The 22,894-nt window shown below is 41.7% G+C and overlaps 1 protein-coding gene across 6 annotated transcripts in view; it reads right to left on the reverse strand.

Annotated features, from left to right (window-relative positions):
* glra3 (glycine receptor, alpha 3) overlaps positions 1-22,894 on the reverse strand; it is a 221,916-nt gene that overhangs the window by 29,896 nt on the left and 169,126 nt on the right. For all 6 annotated transcript variants that reach the window (XM_043704636.1, XM_043704642.1, XM_043704625.1 and 3 more), the window contains one exon: positions 2,864-3,001. In XM_043704636.1, the coding sequence (XP_043560571.1) occupies positions 2,864-3,001 (138 nt within the window). The remainder of the gene's footprint in view (positions 1-2,863; positions 3,002-22,894) is intronic.

A 22,894-nucleotide genomic window follows, 5' to 3' on the forward strand; every position in this document is an offset into this window, starting at 1 on the left:
AGTTTGCACATTCTCCCTGTGTCTGCGTGGGTTTCCTCCGGGTGCTCCGGTTTCTTCCCACAGACCAAAAATGTGCAGGTCAGGTGAATTGGCCATGCTGAATTGCCCATAGTGTTAGGTGCAGGGGTAAATGTAGGGGAATGGGTCTGGGTGGGTTGCACTTCGGCGGGTCGGTGTGGACTTGTTGGGCCGAAGGGCCTGTTTCCACACTGTAAGTAATCTAATCTAATCTAATTAGCTGATCTTGAGCTCAGATGCACAAGTGCCTGTGATTGTAATATGCATATCTAAATACCAGAACTTTAATAAAATTAATTTGACTTCTTCAGCACTACATGACCCACATTTCATATTTATGTGATGTGAGGTAACATAAGCGTTGGATTGCGATAACAGCAGATCATGCCTTCTCTACATGCCTGTACACTTCAGTACAAAGACCATGAAGCAAAGTATACAATAAATGGTTCTAGTCTAAAGATGTGCAGGAGCAGAGGGACAATATACATAAATCCTCAAAGGTGGCAGGGCAGGTAGAGACAGCAGACAAGAAAGCATACAATATTATAGACTGTAGGGATATTAAGTTCTAGAATAAGGAGGTTAGGATAAGCTTCATAGGAGATGGTGGTGTAGTGATAATGTCACTGGGTTAATAATTGAGAACTAGGAGACAGAGATCTGCAGATGCTAGAGATCAGAGTTAAGAGTGTGTTGCTGGAAAAGCACAGCTGGTCAGGCTGCATCTGAGGAGCAGGTAAATTGATGTTTTGGGTCTGGAGCCCTTCATCAGGAATAAGACATTTTCCTGATCTTCGGACGCTGCCTGACCTGCTGTGCTTTTCCAGCAACACACTCTCAACAACTAATAATGGAGAGGAGAACCCAAGGCTAATGTCCAGACGATAAGGGTTCAAATCTCACAAAGTGAATTGGGGAGGAAAAGAAAATCTGTAATTACAAAGTTAGCCTAATGGTGACCATGTAACTGCTGTCGATTGCTGTTCCCTTTTGGAAAGAAAATATGTCATACTTACATCTGACCATCTTGTGACTTCCGACCAGGTAATCTGGACCCTTAACTATCCCCTGACAATTAGGGATGGGTAATATCTAGCCAGGAACTCCCCACATCCCATGACTTGTAAGGGTACTGGTTAGACTTCAGGTAGCGTATTATATATAGTTCTGCACACCACATTATAGAAAGGATGTAAATATATTTGACAGGTTGCCGAAGAATTATGTCAGTTAATTGAGAGGAGAATTTCCAGTTGCCAGCAAGAGAGCTAGTAGTGAGATGAGGAGAAATCTCTTTCCTCAGAGAGTTGTTAGGGTTTGGAAGGTCCTGCCTGGGAGAGTTCTGGAGGCGGTTTTCATGCGAGGTTTTAAAAGAGAACTGAAGGTGGTGGTGATAGAGGGCTATGGAAACATGGTTGGAAAGTGAGACTAGCTGGGTAGCTCTTTTAGGAGGTGGTACAGACACAATGGGTTGAATGGCCTCCTTCCATACTGTAAAATTTGATGATTCTATGATCTTGGGATTCAAAGAGATTTACCAGAATGCCTCTAGTGATGAGGCATGACAGTTGCTTGTGTGAATGGGTATGAGGTTAGGACTGTTCTCCTTTTATGAGGAGATTTGACAAAGATTTTCAAAGTCAGAAGGGGTCTGAACAGAGTGGATAGTGGGAATTTATTCCCATTCATAGATCAGGAACAAGTGGGAACAGTTTCAAAGTGTTTGAAAAAAGAAGCAAATGCAGGGCGAGGGAAAAAAGAAGCTTTATCACACAGTGAAGTAGATATGGTATGGAATGCATGGTTTGGAAATGTACTGGAGGCAGGTTCAATTGAGGCAATCAAAAGAGCATTGGATGACTATTTAAATAGAATCACTGTGCAGGGTTATAGGGAAGAGGAAGGAGATTGGCAATCAAAAAGTATGCTCAGAGAGCCAGTGCAGAGATGATGGGCTGAATCACCTCCCTCTACACTGAAACAATTCTATGGTTCTGTGACAACAGTGAGACCAAGAGTTATGCAGACTGCCAAGATCGAGAATGTTTTGAATCCAGCTATGTAGTTGCGTTTTTAGAATTTTGGTACAAATAAATCTTGCTTGCTGTAGTGCGAAAGAGGCTTAGGGACTTCAGAGAGAAACTTCAGAAACCCTGAGAGGGGGAAAGACTTTGAGAGAGAAAAATGGGAACTTGAATATTTAGCTTGCATGTGTATATTTTTGATTCTAACCATCTCAGAGTGTGGAATCTTTTTTTCCATATAACTGAGATATATTCTGAGCTCATGATTTTGTGACAACTTTGTTACCAATTTAGTTCCAAATTAGGGCTCTTCCATCAGACAGAAGATACAGAAGCTTGAACACATGCACCAACAGGTTCAAGAACAGCTTGTTCCTTGCTGGTTCCTTCACTGCTGCATGGACCTCTCTAACTTCAAGCAAGGTGGATCTTGTTAATGTTGATCTTGCTTTGTGTACCTCCTGTGCAGCTGTAACTTTATATGTCTCACTCTGTCTAAGCACCCTGTGATCTATATGTCATTGTTTGTGGTGATCTGCTTGCAAAACAAAATTTTTCACTGCACTTAGGCACACGTGACAACAATAAGTAAAACCAAACAATAAATCAAATCAAATAACCTTGAGGCAATTTTGTTGTTGTTCCTATAACCTCATCCCAAGATTTGATTAACTAAAAATCTCAGGGACAGTTCCCAAAGGATAACCCTTAAAGTTTTTTTACATTTCTATTGCAAATTGATGATTGTAAGAGCACATCAAAATTCAATATTACAGACTTGCATGTCCTTCTTTCACAAGATGAAGTTAAGGTCATACCTGTATTGTAATGTTTTGTACAGTAGCGTAAATCTTTCTCTTCTTTCAGGAGGAATTGTGGCAAGGTTAGTCCATCTGCAGTTTGCACTGGTTTATCTGCATCCCACTCGAAGATTAAATCATTCATTGTGTAGCCAACTGGAAAAAGAAAGTCAGGGTAAATTTGCATGACAGCAACTCGCAACCGCAAAAATTAAATTTGTTTTATTGCATAATAAACACCGACAATAAATTAGTCTGTAGTCCTAATACTTCTTATATGAAACAACACAGATAAAACATCAATTGCATGTCAGCAGACAAATCTAACCTTAATTTCACTGGTAAATGGGACTTTTATGTCGGTGGCAGATATTGAAAAAAGCTAGTTGAATCAGGGAAAGCAAAATTGTTGGAGAAACGCAGCGGATTCGGCAGCAACGGTGGAGAGAGAGAGTTAAGAGTGTGTTGCTGGAAAAGCACAGCAGGTCAGGCAGCATCCAAGGAGCAGGGAAATTGATGTTTCGGGTCGGTGCCCTTCATCAGGAATCATGAATTCCTGATAAAGGGCTGCGGCCTGAAACATCGATTTTCCTGCTCCTCGGATGCTGCCTGACTTCTGTGCTTTTCCAGCAACACACTCTTAACTCTGATCTCCAGCATCTGGAGACCTCATTGTCTCCTCTGTGGAGACAAAGCAGACTTAATGTTTTAAGTCCAGTTACCCTTCTTCAGAATGATCTGAAGAAGGGTAACTGGACACAAAATGTTAATTCTGCTTTCTCTGCACAGATGCCGCCAGACCTGCTGAGTTTCTCCAGAAATTTGTTTTGTTTCAGATTTTCAACATCTGCAGTGCTTTATTTTATTTTATATATAAATAAAAACTGTAATAAGTGATGGGTACATGCAGAAAAGAAGCAAAATTGCTGCACAGACGGAGAGGCTATCTATCAATGTGAAAATAGCAGCTGACATCCAAATCTAGAAATTCCATCTCCAAACATAGCACCAACCCTTGGAAAGTTAAGGTATCCTTTTGGAAAACTAACATTCCCTCTTGGATATAATTTTGGGACATCAGTGAGGGAAGTCAGGTGGCCTTTGGAAGAGGTCAAATGTCCTCTGGGATTGCTAAAAGTGTACAAGAATTTATTTAAAACACACACACACAAAATTAGTGATTGTTACATGGTCAGCCAAGTGGACATCATAAAATATGTGTTCCCTGATTGGGACTGTTAATCAGGTACAATCAGGGACCCCGGCTGACAGAAAAGAACAAGAGTGTCTGATACTCTGAGAGTTGTGTCAGAGGGAGCTGGATCAGTGTCAAGGACTCTCCATGTGTAGTTAAAGGGTGACTTGGTGACACTGTCCTCTGTGGAGTTATTTCAAAAACCTTTTGAACTATCAACAGAATTATGAAAACAGCTGTCAAGGGAAAATCCTAGTAGATGTCAGAGGGAGCATGTAAAACCCCTGTACTTTAAATGTTTGAAAAAAATTATATTAAAAATGTCAATGCTTGCTATTTCAGTTTATCTGCAGGCATAAGCCGGGGGCCTTTATTACAGGTTTAATCCTGCAGAACTGATTTCTCAACATTTCATTATTGGGATTTGTGCCTGTCATTTCACGTCTTGATTGACATCAAATATTTATACACTTTTAAGATGAGACTAAAAACTCTAATGCCTGCTTGCATAAGGAATCAAAGGAATTTTTTTCTTTAATGTAGACTAAAATGATTTCTATAGATTCTTAATGCTGTCTTTGTTTTGTACACTTCAGTCCTATTTGTAAAAAACAAAAAATCTGCATTTTTGTTTGAAAAGAATTTAGTCAATGTATAGTTCTTAAAAATAAGTATGCATAAACAAAAAAATTATTCTTACTCCTTCACTCATTTTATAAACAGCTGTAATTCTACATGGATTTCATTTCCTTTTTTTTCATCTTGTCACATTTCTCTGCAATCATTTTTATAGCCTCTTTATATGTCCAGTCTATTAATGCAATTATGTCCTCTCAAAGTCAAGTACAGTTTCTCCTTCACATTAAAACTGTGAGCCCAGAAGTGAGGTATCAGCATCTCCAAACTCCTTAACATAGAACAGTGTATCACAGGATCAGGCTCTCTGGCCCATGATGTTGTGTTCAAATTCGTTAAAAGCAATGCAGTGGAAGAGCATTGGTGTTACCAGAGATTCACTTTCAAAATAATTTCCAAGCGGAAAAAGGACAAAAAAATGAAGATTTAAAATATGTTAGAAACATAGACCAAAATGCAAATGATTGATTTGTGAAGTTAACAGAAGTCCAAAGGTTGTAAAATAAAGGAGTTTTGAGAAGTGCCAGAATTTGCAAAGATGGAAGTCAAAGCAGAAAAAAAATCTACGGAGGACCACAGAAAATAACACAAGGAAATGACAGAATGGAAAGCAATTGAGAGGTAAGATCTTTGTGGTATTCACGGGTCAAAGAAAAATGATGGCAGATGGCTTGAAGAATGAAAATCTGCCACGAAACATTCAGTTCAATGAGCTGATACATCAAGTCTTTGTAACAATTTTTAGTGTGTGGACTGTGGGAGGGTATGCACTCTGTGAGCAAGCTGTATGAGCTATAAGATGACTAATGACCACAATCGTTAGTGAAAGAAGTCACCAGGATGGAGTATGTTTTCAAGGTCAATTGTAGTAGGCCCTGGTGCTCTATGAGGTGAGCCAACAAAAATAAGGCCATAAAGGAAGAAATTGGCATCAGTATGAGAGAAGGTACTGTTAACAATCTCTGCAACTACCTTTAGCAACAGGGAGTAACAAATGTTATCTTGATGTTGCTTGTAATTGAGAAACTAAGGTTAAGGAACTTAGGCCTAATGTACAGGAAGCTGCTGTGATTAAAACAAACAAAAATGATTAAGTAAAGCAGAGAGTAGCAATCAGATCAGGAAAGGCACAATCCAAGAGAGTCATCATATGGGTCATGTGCATAGACCAAGCGACAGATGATTGAAAGATAAGTGCCTGGACTATCAGGCTTAATCCTAGTAATTGCTACATTTGGTATTAATGCACAACAGTATAGAATGCTTGAATGGTATTCTGTATTTAACACTTTTAAAATGAGACAGGCTTATTAAAATACCAGAAGAAGTAACGTTAGCCAAGAGAATTATACATTCACAGCAATTATTGATAGCGCAGAGTATGTTTCAGTTGCTAACAGCCCTGGGAAGTTCCAGATGAGACCAGTTTGCAATTGGTTATGATTGCACTCGATCCACAGTGGGTCACTGAGTACTCAGTACCAAGCCTCACACCTAAATAATCAACACTTGAATAAGGTATCTGTGCAAATAAAACTGGAAAGGAAGCTACTATACCTTGAAGAGAGGGGATAAAGGGAATTTGGAGTAATTAGAAGAAAAAAAATTTAATAATGAAACTGTTACATGAGCAATTATGGCAAAGTGAAGTCTTAGGATTAAATGAAAGGTTTGGACCCACATCAGCAGCCTGACATTAAATATTGGAGTCAAGAAGTGTAGCGCCGGAAAAGCACAGCAGGTCAGACAGCATCCGAGGAGCAACAGAGTCGATGATTCCGGCATAAACCTTTAATCAGAAAGGGCTCTTGCCCAAAATGTCGATTCTCTTGCTCCTCAGATGCTGCCTGACCTGCTGTGCTTTTCCAGCACGACACTCTTCGACTCTGATCTCTAGCATTTACATTTTCTCATTAAATACTGAATACCATTTAAGTTAGCATATAATTTAAGTAAATGGCCAAGATTTAAAGCATGACAGATTGCCTTTTATATGCACACTTCTAGTTAGCAGAAGTAGCAAGAATCAAAAATCTTGCATAAAGAGTAGGGATCATACAATAGACTTAACAGGATCTCTTAACAGGATATGCTGAAGTACACATTAATAGTGGTCATATTCAAAGCAATCTGCGTATGTTCATGTTCATTGGTTGCATGGATTCTGGTCCACATCACTGAAAAACACTTCACATAAGTTTGCTCCCCTGTCATGTAAAACCATTGATAAACATTACTGTGGAGTCGCTGGTTAGGTACTTATCTATGTGATTAGTTTCTCCTTGATGGCACAATATTTTACTGAATTGATAAACATACCATTTTTTAAAATAGTTATCAGTTAAAAACAAAATCTTGCTGACCTTCAAAAGGATTGCAATTTTTTGTTCAAGGGGTTCATATGATGAGGGCAATATTGGTTGATCAATCCCTAATTGTCTTTGAACATGTAGGGGGCACCACCTTTATGGATAGCTGCTACATGTATGAAGGGGTTAAATCAGTTTCAGTTAATTACGTGTTAACTTTTTAATCCTATTGTAAAAGTAAATAGAAACCATAGATGTAAAGAGACAGGCTAATAGTATAGGAGCTTGTTTAGGGACCCTCTTGTGCCACAGTGGTAGTATCCTCACCCCTGAAACAAGAGGCCCAACTGCTCCAGAGGTGTGGAATAACATCTCTGAATGGAATGTTTAGGAAAAATAGATTCAATAAAATAAAGTATAGGAGCTGCAGTAACAGATAATGGAGCCTGTCTTGAGTAATGAAGAGACAATGTTAATGAAAGACTGTGGTGCAACAAAGATATTGTAAGGCACACAGACAGTGAAATCTGGGCATTATGGTAAGCATAGTGGAATTTGTATAAAGCTGAAAGCATGAAGGTGTTTTGTAATCAACCAGAATGAGCTCTAAACTTCACTACATGCACCTATCGCCTATAACCTGAAAATTCCCCATTAACTCACACACCATCCCGACTTCAAACTGTACCGATGTTCCTTCATTGTCACTGGGTCAACTCCTTCCCTGACAGGACTGTGGACCTGCTTTGACATAACATAGACTGCAGTGATTCTCAAAGGTGGTTCACAACCTTTTCTCAAGGGCAAATTGGGAGAGGCATCAAATGCTGGAGCAATGCTCACATCCCTTGAATTAATATACTTAAAAAAACAGCATACACTAGCTTCAGTAGCAACACTTTTCATTAATAAATTTTAAAGAAAACAAAGTTGGGTTGATGGTGCTATGGGGTAAGTTGGTGTGATGGGCGATTAGTCTGCAGGGTTGTGGCCTTCTTATCCAGGCACTTTGTCAGGTAAATGCATTTCCAGCTGATCAATGATAAAATGACTTTTTCCAGGAGACTGCAGATTGTGAGCAACGACAGGCTGGAAGAGACTGTAGCTTGTGCTCAGACCGGCTGAGAGACCTCACCATCTTACTGTAGAAGATATAAGGCCTCATTGCTTGGTCTCTGCATTCATCCACTGGCTCTGTGGAGTGGCATGACGCTGAGGAGAAGTGGGCTGGTCTCACATTCCTCCGCAAAGGCGAGAGTTGAATCCGCAGCCATAGCATGGTTAAGACTGTCAGCAAGGAAATCCAACTGAAGGTGAGTCAAGTACATGGCAAGGAAAAGGAACTCCAGTACAGCTACCATACTGGCATCTACCTGATGATATGGACATTGCCCAGGTATGTCCTGTATACACAAAAAAACGTACCAATCCAATCTTGTCAATTACGGCCCATCAGTCTACTCTCGATCATCAATAAAGTGATGGAAGGTGTCATTAACAGTGCTAAGGAGCAGCACTTGCTCAGCAATACCCTGCTCATTGACACCCAGTTTGGGTTCCGCCAGGGCCACTTACCTCTTGACCTCATTAAAGCCTTGGTTCAAAACATAGACAAAAGAGCTGAATTCCAGGGGTGGGGTGTGGGTGACTGCCCTATATGTCATGCTGCACTGAGAGTCATAGAGTCATAGAGATGTACAGCACGGAAACAGACCCTTCGGTCCAACTAAGGGTGGCATGGTGGCTCAGTGGTTAGCACTGCTGTCTCACAACAGCAGGGTCCCAGGTTCGATTCCAGCCTCGAGCAATTGTCTGTGTGGAGTTTGCACATTCTGCCCGTATCTGCGTGGGTTTCCTCCGGGTGCTCTGGTTTCCTCCCACAGTCCAAAGATATGCAGTCAGGTGAATTGGCCATGTTAAATTGCCCATAGTGTTAGGTGCATTGGCAGAGGGAAATGGGTCTGGGTGGGTTACTCTTTGGAGGGTCGGTGTGGACTTGTTGGGCCGAAGGGCCTGTTTCCACATGGTAGGGAATCTAATCTAATCTTGTCCATGTCAACCAGATATCCCAACCTAATCTAGTCCCATTTGCCAGCACTTGGCCCACATCCCTCTAACCCCTTCAATTCATGTACCCATCCAGATGCATTTTAAATGTTGCAATTGTACCAGCCTCTACCACTTCCTCTGGTACCTCATTCTACACACCCACTACTCACTGCGTGAAAAAGTTGCCCCTTAGGTCTCTTTTATATCTTTCCCCTGTCACCCTAAACCTATGCCCTCTAGTTCTGGACTCACCCACCACAGAGAAAAGACTTTGTCTGTTGACTGAATGTGACAGCAATTAGCCTCAATGAGAATCGGGGCAATGCCTCCTCTGGTTGGAGTCCTACCCAGTGAAAAAGAAGATGGTTGTGGTTTTTGGAAGGCAGTCGTCTCTGCAGGAGTTCCTCAGGGTAGTGTCCTTGGCCCAACCATCTTTAGCTGTTTCATCAATGACATTCCTTCCAGCAAAATGTCAGAAGTGGAAATGTTCGCCGATGATTGCACAATGTTCAGCACCATTTGTCAACCTTCAGATTCTGAATCAGTCCACCTCCAAATGCAACAAGATGTGAATAATATCCAGACTTGGGCTGACAAGTGGCAGGTAACATTCATGCCATACAAATGTCAGGTAATAATCTCCTTCAAGAGAGAATCAAAATTAGTCCTTGACCTTTAATGGGTATCACCAATGCTGAATCACCCTCTATCAACATCATGGAGATTATTATTGATTAGAAACTGAGCTGAATTTACCTTGTAAATAATGTGGCTACAAGAGCATGTCAGAAGTTAGGAATAACTCACCCTTTGCTTCCCTAGAGCCTGTCCACTATCTACAAGACATAGGTCAGGAGCATGATGCATCACTGTCCAGTTACCTGAATGAGTGTAGCAACAACAATGAACAAACTCAACACCTTCCAGGACAATCACATTACAGGACTTAGATTCTATAGCAGAGCATTTGGAAACAGACAATTCAATCAAGCAGAGCTAGCATAGCTTCATGAAGAAGGGATCAGGCCTAATCAATTTATTATAAATTGGTGAGGAGGATAGATAAGGTCTACCAGTAGATGTAATATATTTGAATTTTGAAATGCATTTGATAAATTCCTGTAAATAAGGCATCTCAATAAGATAAGAGCTGATGGCACCTATGGCAATATTTTAACTTGGATTAACAAACAAATAAAAATCAGACATTTGGAAAAAGATCTACTTTCAGGATGGTAATTTGCAACAGGCCCAGAGATAGGGACACTATCACTGCATGTAGGGACCCTGGCTGTTAATGCCAGAAAGGTTGGATAAAGTACCAGTTAACAATCTATTTAATTATTTATATAATTATTTATATAACACCTCAAACAGGACCCATGCAAACCATGTAGGTTAAACCCAGAAGTAGAGAAGATGAATGGGAACTATAATTTAGCCTTATCATTAGTGGATGTAACTCCTTGCTAACACCCAAGCCTCTTTCCCTTAGTTTGTACAAATTCCCCAATTGCCTCTGTTTCTTTGTTCACTGAGGATGCTTGACTTTCTGCATGTTCTTGAAACATTTTCTGTTTTATTTTCTGAGAACCGAGAATAAAGGTTACTTTTGAGACAGCAGCAAGTAACAATGACTTGCAGGAAGAAATAAGCTGCTGGCAGTATTTTTTTCCCTACACATCCTCATACTGAAACATCAAAGCTCTTAAAAATGTATGAGACATTTTGTGCCCTTCTATTACCTGGGGGACAGAAGACTTGCTCATTTGCAATCCTCAGCACAGTATCTGCAGCGTGGAAGGAATATCACCATCGTAGATCAGCGCTGTGCATTGAACAATTGGAATTCTTTTTAAAAACACTTCTCACCATATTTTCAGCAAATAAAGGCATTCCAAAATGAGCAAAACAACTATTTGTTTCCTACGTATGTATCTGGACCAAGATACTGAGCAGATGGAATAGGAAGGGTGCAGTATGCCTGTGGTTAAAGTTGACTCATTTAATGTTTTTCCCTTTAATATCCATGATCAATTGCTGTCAATATATTAATTTAACTTGTCAGTTTTGCTTTAATGTTATTTGCTGCAGACTTCTTGTTCTAAACCCTGCAATGCACAAATTGATCTTTTCTCCAATGCTTCCAGTCGCATTCTCAGTCCTGAAGTCTATAATTCCCTCCATTTGGCTCCCATTCCATTCTTATTTTGAAAGTCCACAGTGTCTGATGTGACCACCAGGGACCTCAGTTGGTTCTCACACTTTTCCCTGGCTCCCACCCAGGTTCCTGGTGTGGCCTTGGCTCCTGCTCTTACCTTCTGTTTTTACCTTTGGCCTGGGCATGTTCTTGTTATGTCCAGACCCCTGGTGAGGTTTCCCATTTCACTGCAGTGTCTGAAAGGATAGACCAAACTGTCAGGACTTAGAGTGAGGAGGGATGAGCCAGCTCTCCTTCTTTATTCATCCATTCCCACAGTTGGTTGTAACAGGATTAATTGAGAGAGGATTCCTTCCATGGATACCATTCTCTGAGACCTATGTTTTAAAACGTACCGAGCTGGCCAGGTCTTCTTGACTTAACAAAGAGCAATTTGTTTCTAAATGCAAATAAAAATAATAAAGCGACACATGTTTTGATATGAGGTGTGCAATTTATATATATTTTAATATCAGTTATTTGAGACAGTGGATTTTTGGTCTGTGTGTATGATGAATTTTAATGATTTTCTTGTCAGGATTTCTGTAGCCAGGTTTTTGTTTAAAGCTGTGAGGGAGAAGAAACCTGTAGGGCAGCACAGTGGCTCAGTGGTTACCACTGCTGCCTCACAGTGCCAGGTTCAATCCCATCCTCGGGCGACTGTCTGCGTGGAGTTTGCACATTCCAGCTGTGGCTACGTGGGTTTCCTCTGGGTGTTCTAGTTTCCTCCCACATTCCAAAGATGCTAAATTGCTCACAGTGTCCAGGGATGTGCAGACTAGGATGGGTTAGCCATGCAAAATGCAGTCTTATAGGGTCTGGGTGGGATGCTTTTTGAAGGCTAGGTGTGGAATCGATATGCTGAATGGGCTGTTTCCACAGAGATTCTATGATTTGTTGCGGGTTGCTCTCTCCTTAAAGAGAGACATCTGGTGGTGAATTTAATCTCAGGGTCACCATGCCTTAGGCCAGGGGTGAGGTTGAGGAGGAAGGACCTTCATGGTAAGAAATGATAATAAGAATTTGTTTGCATTAGCAAAGTATTACAAGCAAATGGAATAAAAATTAAGAGCATTAGTATGCTTTGTATGAAGAAGGATCACCCCTCTTTTTGCTTTGGGAAAAAAGTCCCTGTCTGGAAAAGATTTTGTTTTTTCACCACACAGAGGTTCTGGTGGAGATTAAATGTGTGAACCTGTTTCTGCTGAGGAAAGAAAATGGTTACCTCAGTGTTAGGATTTTAATTTGGAAGCTCCAGACAAAAAGGTGTTTGATTAGAACCCTGAAGTGGTTATTCAAAGTTGGGGGAAGTCTAAATTCAGTTATGTGACTAATCAAGGAAGAGGCTGACAAACTTTCAAGTCGAGGAATTGAAAGCAATAGTTAAGACTAACCTAGAAATGTGTGAAGGAAAAGTAAAATCTTTCTTGTTTTTGATTATTGTATAGTAACAGTGTTGGGACAGATGTGATTTCATTTGTACCATGTTTTGAAATCTTTCTACTTGTATTCTGAGCATAGCTTAGTTTATCACATTTCATGTTTTTCTTTGTGTAGTAAACTCATATTTTATTGTAGCACTGCGCGCTTATGTTCCAGAATCAAATTAAATTTCTTCTGGGATCCAACGTGTTCCATAGTAAAATCAGCTGGGATGACAAAAACATGTACAGATTAGAAATAAGAGATGACTAGGGAATAATGAAGTTTAAAATAGATTGGTTCACTAAGAATGGACTGTGCTGAAAAATGTGTTGCTGGAAAAGCGCAGCAGGTCAGGCAGCATCCAAGGAACAGGAGAATTGACGTTTCGGGCATAAGCTCTTCTTCAGGCTTATGCCCGAAACGTCGATTCTCCTGTTCCTTGGATGCTGCCTGACCTGCTGCTCTTTTCCAGCAACACATTTTTCAGCTCTGATCTTCAGCATCTGCAATCCTCACTTTCTCCTAAGAATGGACTGTGGCATGTTGTGGCCATTGCAGTGGAGGCTATTAGTAGAGTTGAAGCTGGAAAAATAACTGTTGCCTTCCTAATCATGAGCTTTGCAGATTGGTTGAGATTCTGTACTTTTGATGCCTTTTGGAATTACAAGTTTATAAATGGCCACAGAATTTTGCAATTTGGACCTGGCTTTGTAACATTCTTCAGCTACTCTCTATGTTCCTGGCTGCTGCCTCTCATTCTGCACTGACGTCCTGTTCTTGCAAGTTGTCCTGACCAGCAGTTGTGACTAGATGGAGCCTGATCAGTTTGAAAGTACTTTAGGACTGTATGTGAGCCATTATTTTTCAATGTATTGCACTGAATGTGATGTTTCTTTAATTCTTACCGATTTGGTTTATTTTGCAAGTTACTTTGATTAGGAACACACAGTACTGTGTACATGCAGTCCAGTATTTCAACTAATACATTGTTTGTTCTGAGCAAAAAGTGTGTTCAGGAACCGAACACTGACATTAACATTGATTCTTATGAGAAACTATGTTTCACTCAAAGTTATGATTATCAGCAATGCAGCTACAACTTTAAAAGAGGACTTCCTGCAAATTCTGGCATAAAATTTCAAACCATTGATTCAGTTGCTGAATAAACTTATGAAAGTTCACTTGCAGCAGCTTATAGATTGTAGGCGAGGTGATAGCCGAGTACTATTATCGATAGACTATTCGTTCATAAACTCAGCTAATGTTCTGGGGACGTAGGTTCGATTCCCACCACGGAAGATGGTGGAAGTTGAATTCAATAAAAAATAAATCTGGAATTAAGAACTTACTGCTCACCATGAAACTATTGCCAGAAAAAACCTATCTAGCTCACTAATGCCTTTCAAGGAAGGAAATCTGCCATCCTCACCTTGTCTGGCTGGAATGTGACTCCAGACTCACAGCAATGTGGTTGACTCTCAGCTGCCCTCTGAAACAGCCTGACAACCACTCAGTCATATCAATCACTGCGAAGTCTCAACAAAGAATTGCAACTGGACGGACAACCCAGCATCGACCATGATTCCATAAAAAGAACAACGGCTGAAACAGTCCTGTTGACCCTGCAAAGTCCTCTTTACTAATATCTGGGGGCTAGTGCCAAGATTGGGAGAGCTGTCTCACAGACGATTCAATCAACAGCCTGATATATTCATAGTTATGAAATCATACCTTACAGATAACACCCCAGACACCATTACCATCCCTGGATATGTCCTGTCCCACTGGCAGGAAAGATCCAGTGGAGGTGGTGACACTGTAGTATACTCTGGATAGGGGAATCAATGGCCACTACCAAGAGGGGGCTTGGCAGCAGCACTATTGTTCAAGCTAGCTGAGTCCTACAGGAAATAGCTGCTAGATTGGGTCTGCAGCAGGTGATGAAGGAACCAACAAGTAAGAAAAGCATGCTTGATCTCATCATTATCAATCTGCACGTTGCAGATGCATTTCTCCATGACAGTAGCTTTAAGAGTGACCACCCCACAGTCCTTGTACAGACGAAGTCGCACCTTCACATTGAGAACAAACTCCACCATGTTGTGTGGCACTATTACCGTGCTAAATGGGACAAACTTCGAACAGATCCAGCAACTCAAGACTTGACAGCCATGAGGTGCTGTGGGTCATCAGCAGCAGCAGAATTGTACTTCAGCACAATCTGTCACCTCATGGGCTGGCATCTCCCCCACTCAACCATGACCATCAAACTGGGGATCAACCCTGGTTCAATGGAGAGTGCAGGAGGGCATACTAGAAACAGCATGAGGTATACCTAAAAATGAGGTGTCAACACGGTGAAGCTGCAAAACAGGAATACTTGCATGGCACACAGCATAAGCAGCAACTGATAGACAGAGCTCAACAATTCCACAACCAAGGAATCAGAACTCACTGGAGGAGGAGGCTCCACAAATATCATATACATAAATGATTTAGAGGAAGGTGTAGGTTACCTTATTAGCAAGTTTGCAGATGACATTAAGATTGGTAGAGTAGCAGATATTGAAGGGGACTGTCAGAGAATACAGCAGATGTAGATAGATTGGAGAGTTGGGCAGAGAAATGGCAGATGCAGTTCCATCTGGACAAATGCGAGGTGATGCATTTTGGAAGATGCAATTCCAGAGCAAAATATACAGTCCTGGGGAAAATTGATGTACAGAGAGATCTGGGTGTTCAGGTCCATTGTTCCCCGAAGGTGGCAATGCAGGTCAGTAGAGTGGTCAAGAAGGCATACGGCTTGCTTTCCTTCATCAGACAGGGTATTAAGTACAAGAGTTGGCAGGTCATGTTACAGTTGTATAAGACTTTGATTCAGCCACACTTGGAATACTGTGTACAGTTCTGGTTGCCACATTACCAAAAGAATGTGGATGCTTTGGAGACGGTGCAGAGGAGGTTCACTAGGATGTTGCCTGATATGGAGGGCACTAGCTATGAGGAGAGGTTGAGTAGATTAGGATTATTTTCATTGGAAAGAAGGAGGCTGAAGGGGTCCTGACTGAGGCCTACAAAATCATGAGAGATGTAGACAGGGTGGATAGCAAGAAACCTTTTCCCAGAGTGGAGGACTCAATTACTCGGGGTCACGAGTTAAAGTGAGAGGGGAAAGCTTAGGGGAGATATACGTGGAAAATTCTTTACGCAGAAGGTGGTGGGTGCCTGGAACACATTGTTAGCGGAGGTAGTAGGGGTGGGAATGACAGCATCATTTAAGATGTATCTAGACAAATACATGAATGGGTAGGGAGTAAAGGGATACAGATCCTTTGAAAATAGATGGCAGATTTAGAAAGAGGATCTGGATCAGCACAGGCTTGAAGGGCCAAACAGCCTGTTCCTGTGCTGTAATGTTCTTTGTTTTTTATCCTGGTCAATGATGGAAGAGCCCAGCATATCAATGCAATGGCTAAGGCTGAAACATTTGCCACAATTTTTAGCCAGAAGTGATAAGTGGCCTCCTCCAGTGAGTCCTAGCATCATAGCTATCGGTCTTCAGCTAATTCAATTCACACCATGTGATTGCTAGATAGGATGGAGGCAGTAGATATTGCAAAAGATATGGGCCTTGACAACATGCTCAGAACAGATTTGTGATCCAGAACTTTCCGCTCCCCGAGCCAAGCTCTTCCAGTACAGTTACAATCTTGGCATCTACCCAACAGTGTGGAATATTTCCCAGGTATGTCCTGTTCACAAAAAGCAGGTCAAATCCAATCTGGTCAATTACGGTCCATCTGTCCACTCTTGATCATCAGGAAAGTAATGGAAGGTGTCATCAACAATTGCTATTGAGCAGCACCTGCTCAACAATAACCTGCTCAGTGACGCCCAGTTTGGGATCCTCACCTTGTTACAGCCTTGGTTCAAACATGGACAAAAGAGCTAAATTCCAGAGGGGAGGTGAGAGTGACAGCCCTTGACATCAAGGCTGCATTCGAAGAAATATGGAATCAGGAAAGGCGGGGGAGGGGGGGGGGCGTGGGGGGGGAGGGGTGGTAGAGACTGTTCAATGGTTGGAATTATACCTGCCACTTGGGAAGATGGCTGTGGCCTTTGGAGATCATCATCTCAGCTCCAGGGCATCTCTGCAGGAGTTTCCTCAGAGTCGTGTCCGAGACCATCTTCAGCTACTTTATCAGTGACCTTCCCTCCATCATAAGGTCAGAAGTGGGGCTGTTTGCTGATAATTGGGCAATGTTCAGCACCATTCAGAACACCTCTGATACTAAAGCAGTCCATGTTTAAATGCAACAAGATCTGGACAATATACAGGCTTGAGCTGAAAGATGGCAAGTAACATTTGCGCCATGCAAATGCCAGGCAATGATTATTTCCAATAAGAGGCCACCCAACCACTGCCACTTGACATTCAATGGTGTTACAATCACTGAATCCCCCACTAACACCATCTTTGGAGTTATGTCGACCAGAAATTCAACTGGGCCAGTCACATAAGCAGGTCAGAATCAAGGAATACTGCGGCGAGTAATTCACCTCTTGACTCCTCAAAGCCTGTCCACCATCTATAAGGCACATGTTAGGAGTGTGAAGGAATATTCCCCCCCCCCCCCTCTCCTTGCCTGCATGATTTCAGCTCCAACAACACTGAAGAAGCTTGACATCATCCAGGACAAAGCAGCTCACTTGGTTGGCACCATCCACTCCCTCCACCACTGACACTCATTAGCAGCAGTGTGTACTATCGACAAGATGTGATGCAGAAATTAAATAAAGGTCCTTTTGACAGCATCTTCCACACTCACAACCACTTCCATCTCAAAGGACATGGACAGCAGATACATGGGAACACCATCATCTGAAAGGGCCCCTCTATTCACCATCCTGACTTGGAAATATACCACCATTCCTTCACTGTCCTTGTGCCAAAATCCTGGAATTCTGTCCCTAAGGGCATTGTGGGTCAACCAACAGCCATTCAAGAAGGCAGCTCACCACCACATTCACAAGGGCAGCTAGGGTTGGTCAATAAATGATGGTCAGCCAGTGACATCCACGTCCCATAGTGAATAAGAAATGTTGCCCTGGGCTTACGAAGAACTTAGATTGACAATCAAAACATTAAGAGCCAGGATGTAAAGACTCAACCTTCCATCAAGATCGGCACCTACACTCAGGAGTTCATCGACAGCTTCACATACCTCAGATATACCACCAACAACAACCTGAATCTTGATGCTGAAACTGGTACCAGCATTTCCAAGGGCACAGTTGCCATGTCAACATTCAGAAGTCGAGCGTGGACCAGCAGAAAATTAGCTGAAAATCTACTGTGAAATGCTAGAGAGATGTAACTTTTTTACTCTTATTTGCTTGCTTAAATCAGAAAACATGCTTCTCCTGCAGGTTGTGGTAGGAAGAGTACTCAAAGAGCACACAAGCCTGAGTGTTACAGAACTTGACTCCTTCTGAGTAACCTGCTGCCTTGTCCTATACCAGTCAGCGCAAACACAGGTATGCTGGACGCAGAGCAAGCGACGCTCTGTGCAACATGTGAAAAGGTTGCCATTAGTTCGCCAGTTGATTCTAATTGGTTGAGGCGTTGCTATGGAGAGTGCAACGGGCAACTATTCACCCCAGGCATTTGGCTGTGTCAAAGTCATGTTCCTTTTTCTGACAGAGTATCAGTCCTTGTCTATAAATACATGTTGATTCTAGTAAGTGTAAGTGAACTGCATTGTGAACCCAACTGGTAATTTTAAATTGGTTGTTAATGAAATTCTATGTGAACAAGCAATTTAAGATAATCAGTTAAGCTCATACTTTGCCTCAGTTATACTTTCGAGATGTGACATATATTCATATGTATGTGACCTGTTCTTTGCAAACAAATTGAATATGATTAAGCTTTGGGTCATTTTTTGAATAATCAGCCTTGAAGGAGCATAGCAACATAGGAACAGGTGTAGACATTCAGTCCCTCGAGCATTTTCTAACATTCAATGAGGTTGTAGCTGATCTGTGGCCCAAAAGCATATACCTGTCTTTAGTATCTATCTCAATTCCCTTGCCAACTTTTATAGGTGCACCATCAAGAGCATTCTGTCTGGATGTATCACTACCTGGTATGGGAACTGTACCATTCAAGATCGGAGACAGTTACAGAGAGTGGTGAACTCAGCCCAGACAATCACAAAGGTCAACGTCCCATTTATAGAATCCATCTGTCAGGCCCACTGTCGAGGAAAGGCCACCTGCATTCTCAAAGATCCATCCCACGTGGCAATGCTTTTGTATAACCTCTACCATCGGGGAGAAGGTACAGAAGCCTGAACACATGCACCAGCTGGTTTCGAAACAGTTTCTACCCTACTGTTGTTAGAATACTGAATGGACTCAGACTGTACCTGTGTTTTTGTACTGGCTGCTGTTTACCTATTATTTACTTATCTACGCCACTTAACTCTGTGATCTGCCTGTATTGCTTGCAAGACAAAGCTTTTCACAGTGCCTCGGTACATGTGACAATAAATTCAGTTCAATTCAGTTCAGTTCAGTTGTGGAAAAGTTCTGAACATCAACCACCCTTTGTGTGTTGAAGTGCTTCCCAACATCTCTCTTAAATCCTCATGCTCAGACTATGTCCAATTAAAAAAATTTTGGTTGCTCGAAATCAGAACAAAAGGAGAAATTGCTGGAAAAGCTCAGCAGGTCTGGAAGTGTAGAGAAATCAGAGTTAACGCCGAAGAATGTTGTGAAGAAGGGTCACTGGATCTGAAACGTTAACTCTGATTTCTCTCCACAGTTGCTGCCAGACCAGCTGTGCTTTTCCAGCAATTTCTCAGACTATGCCTCTAGTTTTAGAATTGCCAAACCAGTGGAAATAGTTTATCTTTATCTACCCTTTCCTTTCCTGTTAATATTTTGAGGACTTTTGTTCGAATCACTCCTTAACCTTTTAACTTGTAGAGAAAACAGGCCTAAAGTGTAAGTCTCGGTATTATTCTTGTAAACCTACATTGCACCTCTTCAGGTGTGGTGCCCAGATCTACTCACAGTACTCCAATTGGGGTCCAACCAGAGTTTTGTATAAATGCAGCATTCGTGCACATCAATCCTCTAAATGTAAAGGCTGGCATTTCATTAGCTTTCTCGATTATTTTCTGCACCTGTTCTTGACATTTTAAATATCTATTCACTTGAACCCCAATTCTTGTCGAACATCCAGTGTATTTAATTTGGTACCATCTAGAAAGTTCGCTGATCTATTATTTTTCAGTCCAAAATAGAAAAACTCATACTTTCTTACATTGAACTCGACCTTTCACAGTTGTGCCTATTCACTTAGTCTCTGAATGTCCCTTCATAATTCTATGCTGTCATCTGCACTGTCCACAATGGAGATAAACAGCAAAACTTGCATATGTTTTTTTTAGATTACATTACAGTATGGAAACAGGCCCTTCGGCCCAACAAATCCACACCGACCCGCCGAAGCGCAACCCACCCATACCCCTACATTTACCCCTATACCTAACACTACGGGCAATTTCGCATGGCCAATTCACCTGACCTGCACATCTTTGGACTGTGGGAGGAAACCGGAGCACCCGGAGGAAACCCACGCAGACACGGGGAGAATGTGCAAACTCCACACAGTCAGTCGCCTGAGGCGGGAATTGAACCCGGGTCTCTGGGGCTGTGAGGCAACAGTGCTAACCACTTTACCACCATGCCGCCCATGTTATATTCTGCTCTGTCTCATCTCGTATTCTGCAAAACAGTGCACCAGTGTGTTCATTTCCAAGTGTTACTTATTTTTCTTTACTGGCCTTTTCTCTTTGTGTGGAAATTTTGAAAGTACTAAGTATAAATTATCGTGATCATTTGAAACTTGGCATTCTTGCATTTGCCCTAATCAGTACGAGACAACTCACATGAGTGACAAACACCCTTCAGAAATCTAGTGAAATTCTCAAGTTAAATTGATACTCTTATGCTTTTAGGTCATAACTTTACCTTGTGAAAGAACATTTAGAGAATCATATCAAACGTGACATCACACTCAGTTAATTAATTCACTGTTAAACATGCAGGTTACATAACACATTTATGTATCAATGCGAGACATTAGGAAGGACTACTAAGAATTTCATTGGAAGTAGCTCTCAGTTTTGGTATGATTCAAGGTAGTAAATTATCCATCCTGTATCAAACTGGACAGTCTGGACTCAGGGGGTTATTAACTTGATGTTGTGGAATTAAAATTGGACATTTCCATGCAATTTGCATCTACTGTTGCAGCATTAAATAATACACTTGAGCATGATTGGTGTTGAGAAAGACAGGACAATTTGTATGTGCATGATTGTTCTCAACTGTTCATCTTTATTCAGTTTCAATTCTGGAGATGTTGCACTACATCTGACCGTACATCAAGTGAAATGGCAAGAAAAAGCTTGGGACCCATTTCAGTGAAAATAAAGTTGCCATCATCCCAAAGGACCATAAGGCTGTTCACTCATTGCAGAGGAACAACTGGTAGTGATTCAACCACACCTGAGGGTCAGCACACCTCAGGTGAGGAGAGATCCTTCATTACCGCCCTGTATAGTTAGACAGCAATAACAACACTAATCTTAGGGTGGGACACTCCCTTCCTGCAAATCTTTTAGCTCAAAAGAAAAGTGAAGCAGCTCTTAACCAGTGTTGAGGATCATGGTGGCGGAGATGTTGTGACCTATTCTTGCTGATTGTGTCTATGGGTCAGGAAGTCGAGGATCCAATTACAGAGTGGACAGCCAAGACCTAGGTCTTGGAATTTGGAGATAAGTTTGGAATGGAGGTGTTGAAAGCAGAACTGTAGTCAATGGGGAGGAGCCTGACGTAGGTATCCTTGTTATCCAGATGACTTCTAGGGATAAGTGTAGGGTCAGGGAGAAGATGTCTGCTGTGGACCTGTTGTGCTATTATGTGATTGCAAAGGATCAAGGCAATTTGGTTGGCTGGAGTTGATGTGAGCCATGATTCATGTCTCCAAGCAGTTCATAATTATGGAGGTCAGAGCCACTGAGCAGTAGTCATTGAGGTACACTGCATGATTTTTCTTTGACCCTGGGATGATGGTGGTCTTTTTGAAGGAGTAAGAAGCTCACATTGTAGTAAGGAGAGGCTAAAAATGTTAGCGAATACTCCCACCAGTTGATTCACACAAAATCTGAGTGCACAGCTGGGGAGTCCATCCAGGCTGGTCGCTTTCCATGGGTTCACTCTCGAGAAGACAGATCTAATGCTTGTGGCAGTGACTGTGGGTATAGGTGTTCCCAAGGCTGTTGGGGAAAGTGGCATTGTTTTACTGACCTTTTGTACAAAGCAAGCATATAATACATTGAGCTCTTGAGTAGGGATGTACTGCAGTTCTGTTTGACTTCACTTAGTAGCCTGTTATCTAGTGTAAGCTTTGTCACAAACAACGGGTGTCCATATGGTTTGTCTGGGTCTTAATTTTAGTTTGGTATTGCCTCTTGGCATCTCTGATGACCTTATGAAGGTCATTCCTGGATTGGTCAGTGTTGCCCGACTTGAATGCCACAGACCTGGACTTCAGTAGGGAGTGGATGTCCTGGTTTGTCCGTGTTTCCAATAGGGGAACATTCGGATTAACTTCTTCAGCAATGCAGTCTTCTACATACTTACTAGTGAAGTCTGTAACTGTAGTGGCTTACTCGTTTCATTGGCCGCTAAGTTCTTGAATATGGCCCAGTCCACTGACTCTATGCAGTACTACAGAAGCCCATCTGTTTCCTCAGACCAACCTGCACTACTTTCTGTACTGAGTCCTCAAGCTTCAAATTTTGCTTGTAAGCCTGGTGAAGGAGCACAGCATTGTGATCTGATTTACCAAAATGCAGGTGGGGGATGGAGCAGTAGGCATCTTTGATGGTTGTACAGCAATGATCAAAGATGAATAACCCTTGAAGTGAGTGTCTTACTCCCCTATTTCAGAGGGAAGCGAAGAGTCAACCAAATTGCTGCTGTTCTGCAGTTACCTGTAGGTGAGACTGGGTAAGGACAGTAGATTTCCTTCACTGAAGAACATTCATTGACCAGATGGATTCTTAAGACAACAATTGATAATTGTGTCATAGTCACAGCTATTGAGACCAGCTTTTGAACCAGATTTTGTTACTTGAATTTAAATTTCAAAGTTG

The sequence above is a fragment of the Chiloscyllium plagiosum genome, chromosome 2 (assembly GCF_004010195.1).
Source record: "Chiloscyllium plagiosum isolate BGI_BamShark_2017 chromosome 2, ASM401019v2, whole genome shotgun sequence".
NCBI classification, from domain to species: Eukaryota; Metazoa; Chordata; class Chondrichthyes; order Orectolobiformes; family Hemiscylliidae; genus Chiloscyllium; species Chiloscyllium plagiosum.